General features: G+C 49.4%; 1 protein-coding gene across 2 annotated transcripts; it reads right to left on the reverse strand.

Annotated features, from left to right (window-relative positions):
• Positions 1 to 2,028: 2,028 nt before the first annotated feature.
• KRTDAP (keratinocyte differentiation-associated protein) lies at positions 2,029 to 5,251 on the reverse strand. Of its 2 annotated transcripts, XM_011948026.1 has the most exons (6): positions 5,076 to 5,251; positions 3,501 to 3,539; positions 3,361 to 3,402; positions 3,140 to 3,184; positions 2,417 to 2,464; positions 2,029 to 2,171 (listed from the first exon to the last, which is right to left on the reverse strand). In XM_011948026.1, exons 1-6 carry the CDS (start codon positions 5,160 to 5,162, stop codon positions 2,133 to 2,135), a joined length of 300 nt encoding a protein of 99 aa, XP_011803416.1. In that variant the 5' UTR covers positions 5,163 to 5,251; the 3' UTR covers positions 2,029 to 2,132. The 2 variants fall into 2 exon arrangements, with proteins under 2 accessions (XP_011803416.1, XP_011803423.1); XM_011948033.1 differs by lacking the exon at positions 3,361 to 3,402.
• Between the last annotated feature and the right edge of the window lie 749 nt (positions 5,252 to 6,000).

Consider the following 6,000-nt stretch of genomic DNA (forward strand, 5'->3'; position numbering starts at 1 on the left):
GCTCAGCCTCCCAAAGTGCTGGGATTACAAGTGTGAGCCACCGTGCCCGGCCAGGAACATTTACATGTCTTATTCACCTGGTCTGTAAGCGCCTTGAAAGTAGGAATCAAGTTTAATTTCCCTTGTAGTGCGCTTCCTCAATTAAACTGCAGTTCATGATTTACAAACTCAGTTGCTTATAAAGGCCAAAGGCAATGTAAACAAGTGAAGCTCACCAAGTAGAAACTTCCCTGGAAGCCATGTCCTATGTAAAGAGGGCAGCTGCTACTTGGCTTTAAGTCAGTCACAGGTCCACTGTTCTCTAATTTTCCCAATTTTCAAGAGAAACCAGAAATAATTCCAACTAGTTTAGTATTTTAAGTACACAAATTGGGTCACAGAAAAATACATCTACAGGAAACAAAACTAAATCTATTTCATGTTTCAAGATCGTTGCAGTGGATGGATGGATGGATGGATGATGGATGGATGGATGGATGGATGGATGGATGGATGGATGGATGGAGGGGTGGGTGGATGGGTGAATGAATGGGTGGATGAGTGGATGGGTAGATGGATGGATGGGTAGATAGGGAAGTGGGTGAGTGGATGGATGGATGGGTGGATAGACGGATGGATGGATGGATGGGTGGATGGGTGGATGGATGGATGAATGGGTAGATGGATGGATGGATGGATGGATGGATGGATGGATGGGTGGATGGGTGGATGGATGGATGGATGGATGGATGGATGAGTGAATGCGTGAATCTGGATCATTGTGGCAGCTCTCTGGTTGAAACAGGGGGAGTAGCAATACATTATCTACTATATGCCTGGCTGTGTGCAAGGGGCTTTACATACTTATCTCATTTGACCTTCATAACAACACCACAGGGTGGTTATCATTCTTATTTATTTCCATACTCATTTCACAGATAAAGAAACAGAGGCTTAGAAAGAAACTCAGGGTCACACTGCTAGTTTTCTTTATTTAGAGCCTACCTAATTCCAAAAAAGGATTCAGATGGGCTCATGTGATTTAAGCTGGGTCCTGAACCTTGGATTTCAGATAGCTCTGTTACACAAAATCGCCACTACAAAGGGAATCAGGTTTTCAGAAGGTAGGTAGGGTGAGAATGCCAACAGTTCAGGGAGCAGGTTTGATCTGTGAAAGGAAAATAAAAATTTGGGACCCCAATCCACTCTATCGAAAGGCAAAAAGATCAGCTGAAAGCTGAGACATGCCAGAAGCTGCCTTTCCTTTTGTTCCTAAACAGATAGCTACAGGTGAAAGGTTAGCTATCTCAATAGATAGCTACTCTATGTTCACCATATCTTATGTAAAGTGCTGGATTTACTGAGCATGAGACAAATATATAACGGACTATTCCCCTACCTGCTCCTTTTCTCTTATAACATGTGGATTCAGTAATGTGACCATAGCCTCCCTCTTTCCCCGCTTTTCCCCTTTAAATACTGAAGCTCTCAAAATCATCTTTGGAGAAAGGCACAGACCACAGACTGTTCCTCTGATTCTGTATTTTTTTCTCCTGGGCATTGTCCTTAACCTTGACAAAATAAACTTCTAAATTGATTGAGACCTGTCTCACATACTTTTTGGGTTACAAATTGGCAACCAACGAATGGCCTCTGAGTGGAGGTGACCCTGACCTCTGACAAATCTATCAGAGCTTGGCACTAGTTTGAGCTGTCTATATTGCTCAAACCAACAGGACAGTTTTCTGGGTCCAGGAGCTCCCCCTCAAGAGAATGAGACCTGTCTCAGTTGCTTTTTGGTTTAGAAATTTCTTGAGCATCTCACTAAGCAAGTCATAGCTTCATGCTCCCCAAGGATCCCAGTCAACACTAAGGAGCTAAGACACAAGGAGGTCTCTTGCCACCTTGGTGTGTCCTTTCTATTTCCTCCTGTCTCCCTACTTACTCTCCTCGTGGAAGTCAAGATTTCTACCTACCAGCCTTGGGGCCCATTCCATCTTAACTCCTTTGTAAAGCCCAGTAGGAGGACAGAGACAGAGATACAGGAGCTGTTGGATGGAAAACATTTTATTGGCGTTCCTGAGCCAGGAAAGGGTTATGGTAGGTTGAGAATCAGTGCTCACGCTCGCCCCCTCTCCCAGTGGAAGTCACGGTCACTGGGCATCAGGAGTTGCGCTCCTCAGTCCTTTCAGCTGGAGGGAGAGGGGTCAGGGTTAGATGGGGAACCCCTGGGTGCCCAGTATAGGATGGCACGGATGGAAAGGAATTTCTGCCTCGATGTGAGTTGCCCGTTCTCCTCTATATGTAGTAGTTAAGATCTCCCTTCAGTTTGGTGAGAAGGTTGATCCTCCTTTCCCTGTCCCCACTCTCTCTCTCTCTCTCATATCCTCTGCTCTTCCCTTACCCCCAATATCCTCCTAATGCCCACACCTCTTACCTTAGGAAAGGCATCCCAGTTGAGGAAAGGAAGTTTCCTTTTGATAGACTAAAAGAAAGAAAGAGAAAGAGAGGGATGTGTTGCAGGTCAGCCGGGCATGGATCAGTAAGCATTCCCTTAATGAACTCCCACAGTAACCATAGTAACAATAATGTTATTATTTTGTCATTACTTTATCAAGAGCTAATATTTCCTGAGGCCTTATTCTGTGTCTGCCTTGCACGGGCTGCTCTACAAGCATGATTTCAGTGGGTTATTACGGCAACCTTTTGTGGTGGGATTGTCATCCCCACATCGCAGAGGAAGCTGAGGCCGAGGGAGCTGAAGGCATTCGCATGAGGCCACGTGCGAAGTCAGTGCAGTCAGGAGACGCAGACCCCAGCTCTGTCACTGACTTTGCCTTCTAAGTGTGGGTGAGCCTCAGTTTTTCCATAGAGGATGAGGGGATTCAAACAAAATCTTGACCGATTAGGCTCTTCCTCTTCTGCAATTGTCTTTGGGGCTCTGCTCCTCCACCACCATCTTAGGAAAACATGGGTAGCCAGGACAGGTGCCGGGGGAAGCTTTCTTCGGTTGACAGCCCATTGGGCAGCATCCAGGCAGGGCAGTCACTCCCTCCCAGAGCTCAGGAACCAATCCGTACATTTAAAGCCAAAATGTGCTGCCACGACCCTGAGATGACTGCAGACACCCGAGGAGGGCAAGGGGTGCCCGAGCACTCACCTCAAAGAGGGCATGCCAGTTCAGGAACTCATCAGCCTTAAAAGCCTGTGGAGGAAGAGGGACAGCAGAAGCAGGTCAGCTCCAGGGGAGGCCAGAGCTTAGCCCCCAGCCCTCTGGAGAAGGTGAAGGAACCGTGGCAGCTTTGCAAGCTCTCTACCAAGGCGTTTATCCCCTCTGTAATGAGGGTATTCACGGGGGCAGCACCAGAGAAGCGTACTCACAGATCGCAACTTGTCGATGTTCAGGAACGGGGTGTTAAAGGCCTAGGCGGAAAAGCAGGATGTTAGGAAAGTTGCTAAGAAGCACAAAGAGAGAAAGGACAGACTCACGGCTGGAGGGCCGGGGAAAACAGACGGCTTACCTCGGGTCGTGACGCATAATTCTCAATGGTGCTTTCTTCCTAGAAAGGGAGAGGGAGAAAAAGAGGCAGGTGGTCACATGACACCAGGGCCCTCACCCACATCCCTGTCTGCCAGCTCTGCCTTCACCCACAGGCCAGTCCCCGAAAGAACGCAGCCTGTTCTCCACCACGGTCTCCATTCCCGTTGCGCACATGGTTGGTGGATGTGCAGGGTGAGGAGGGGAATTGGAGAATGGTACATGTAAGCAGTGTCATGATGGGCAGCAGGCAGAAAGCCTGGAGCCAAGCATTCCTCTCGGGAAAAACTAGCTAGTGCTGTCCTGCAGTTAACTTAATTCTAAGAGGTGGGGTGTTCTGGAGACACCCATGCTCAGTCCATACAGCTGGGTGGGAAAGATTCGCGTGCAGGTGGGAGGCCAGCTGCTGAGGTGAACCGCCTCCCTCTCACTGATCGAGGTTGCTTTGCTCGTGGCTTTATTGCCACTATTGTTGGAGGCTCCGTTACCCCCCTCCATGGGGACCCCACACCAGGCCTCATTGTGCCCCATTGTGTCCTCCCCAGGACAGAGCCAAACTCGGAGCCCGCAGGCTGGATCCAGATGCTCAGATCTCATAAAAATTTGGCTCATTTGTTTTTCGGTTTGAATTAGACAGTTCGAATTAGTAAGAATTCATAAATTCATCCAGATTTCTAGTTTCCCCTAAAATTTTTAAAATTCTAGGCACGTCTTCCCACTCCATGGTGTCAGGTAGTGTGAAAGCTGCACTTTCAGACTGGGGAAGTCAGTCCCCCTTCACCTGAGGCCCCGACAGCCCCCCAGCTCAGTGACACCACTGGCTCGGTCATCAGCCGCTGAGCCTGTGCCCCTGTCTTAGATTTTTAAATCCAGAGCAGGCATCAGGATTCCTCTCTGGCTGAGGACTGGATGGTAAAGATTCTCACCGTGGTCTGCGCTCCAGAGACAGTGAGGAGCCACCCGTCACCTGGGCACCGCTCACAGGGGCACAAATAAAGCAAAGAGGGGCTAAGCAGGGGTGTCTCCAGAACACCCCAGCCCCACTCCTCCTAGAGTTAAGTCAGCTGCACTTAACTCTAGATTTAAAACTAAACTAGCTAGTTTTTCGCTTTGCTCCACCGTCTCCACCTGCTGTCCATGTGGACGCAGGCCTGGGTTTGGAGCTGCTCTGTCACATTGCCGTTCTCCAGTTCCCCCTCTTCCCCCGCACGTCCCCAGGCATGTGTACAGCTGGAACAGAATGGGTGAACACTCTGAGGGCCCACGGTGGAGATCGTCTGAACCCAGACAACCCACTCAGTCCTGTCTCCTCCCAGGGTTCAGTACACGAGCCTCCCCCACACACTTCACCATCCCTTCCAGAAAGAGGAGCATCTCTGTCCCAGTGTCTCCCCAGGGATGCTCTGTTCCCTCCTCCCTTCCTCAGAGCCCCAGCTTCTTCAGCCCCCACCAGAATCCAAAACTAAGAGCCATCTATCCAGGAATGGACAGAAGGTAGAGAGATGGAGGGGTAGGTGGGTAACATGTATAAGAATAAAAATGCAAGTGACGTGCTCACCTCAGGACCACCCAGGGTGGCTCCCTGGGCAGCATGGAGCACCAGGAGGGAGAGGAGCACCACAGCAGGAAGGACTGCGATCTTCATGGCATCAAGTTTGGGGTGCTCTGAGGCGGGGCCTCAGTGCTTGCTCTTTATATTCCCAAGGAGGCAGATGAGCACAGAAATGGGGTCCCCACCCCACTGACTCATCCTCAGAGCCTGTCGCCCACCCCCGGGGCTCTGGGAGGGGGAGGCATGGACTGTTCTTCATTTGCCTTGGATTTCTCAATTCGCATTCTGCCCCAGGCACGTGGAAGGTGAGACTGCAATGGGTCTCTTCATGCAGATGGGGCTGGGACAGAGACAGGTTGGACCTGTCCCTCCGAGGGATTGGCAGTGGTACCCAAGCAACCTCTCCTTTTGTCTTTGTCTCTTTTCCTTATATCCCTATTCCTCTCTTAGAATTCAGGCTTTTTTTTTTCCTTTTTTTTTTTTTTTTTTTTTTTTTTAAAGACAGGCTCTCACTTGTTGCCCAGACTGGAGTAGAATGAGGTGATCGTGGCTCACTGCAGCCTTGACCTCCCAGGCTCAAGCAATCCTCCCACCTCAGCCTCCCTAGTAGCTGGGACTAGAGGCACGCATCACCTCACCCAGTTAATTTTTTTATTTTCTTGTAGAGACGTTGGAGTTTTTTTTTTAATTTTCTTGTAGAGATGAAGATGTCTCGCCATGTTGCCCAAGCTGGCCTCAAACTCCTGGACTCAAGTGGTCCGCCTGCCTTGACCTCCCAAAGTGCTGGGATTACAGATATGAGACCGTGCTCCACACTAATTCAGGCCGTTTTTTCACCCTACCAAAAATACGTAAACTCTTTAGCTTGGCAGTGAAGACGGTCCATGCTCTGAACTCAACCCACCTTTATAACTTCTTCCATTACTCTCTT

Source organism: Colobus angolensis, unplaced genomic scaffold (genome assembly GCF_000951035.1).
Source record: "Colobus angolensis palliatus isolate OR3802 unplaced genomic scaffold, Cang.pa_1.0 Scaffold107, whole genome shotgun sequence".
NCBI lineage: Eukaryota > Metazoa > Chordata > Mammalia > Primates > Cercopithecidae > Colobus > Colobus angolensis.

Coding starts and splice junctions, on each gene's coding strand:
- KRTDAP (XM_011948026.1), bottom strand. CDS start 5,162: ATGAAGATCGCAGTCCTTCCTGCTGTGGTGCTCCTCTCCCTCCTGGTG. Junction 3,403..3,500: donor ATTATGCGTCACGACCCGAG/GTAAGCCGTCTG, acceptor TTTTCCGCCTAG/GCCTTTAACACCCCGTTCCT. Junction 2,172..2,416: donor ACTGGGATGCCTTTCCTAAG/GTAAGAGGTGTG, acceptor CTCTCCCTCCAG/CTGAAAGGACTGAGGAGCGC.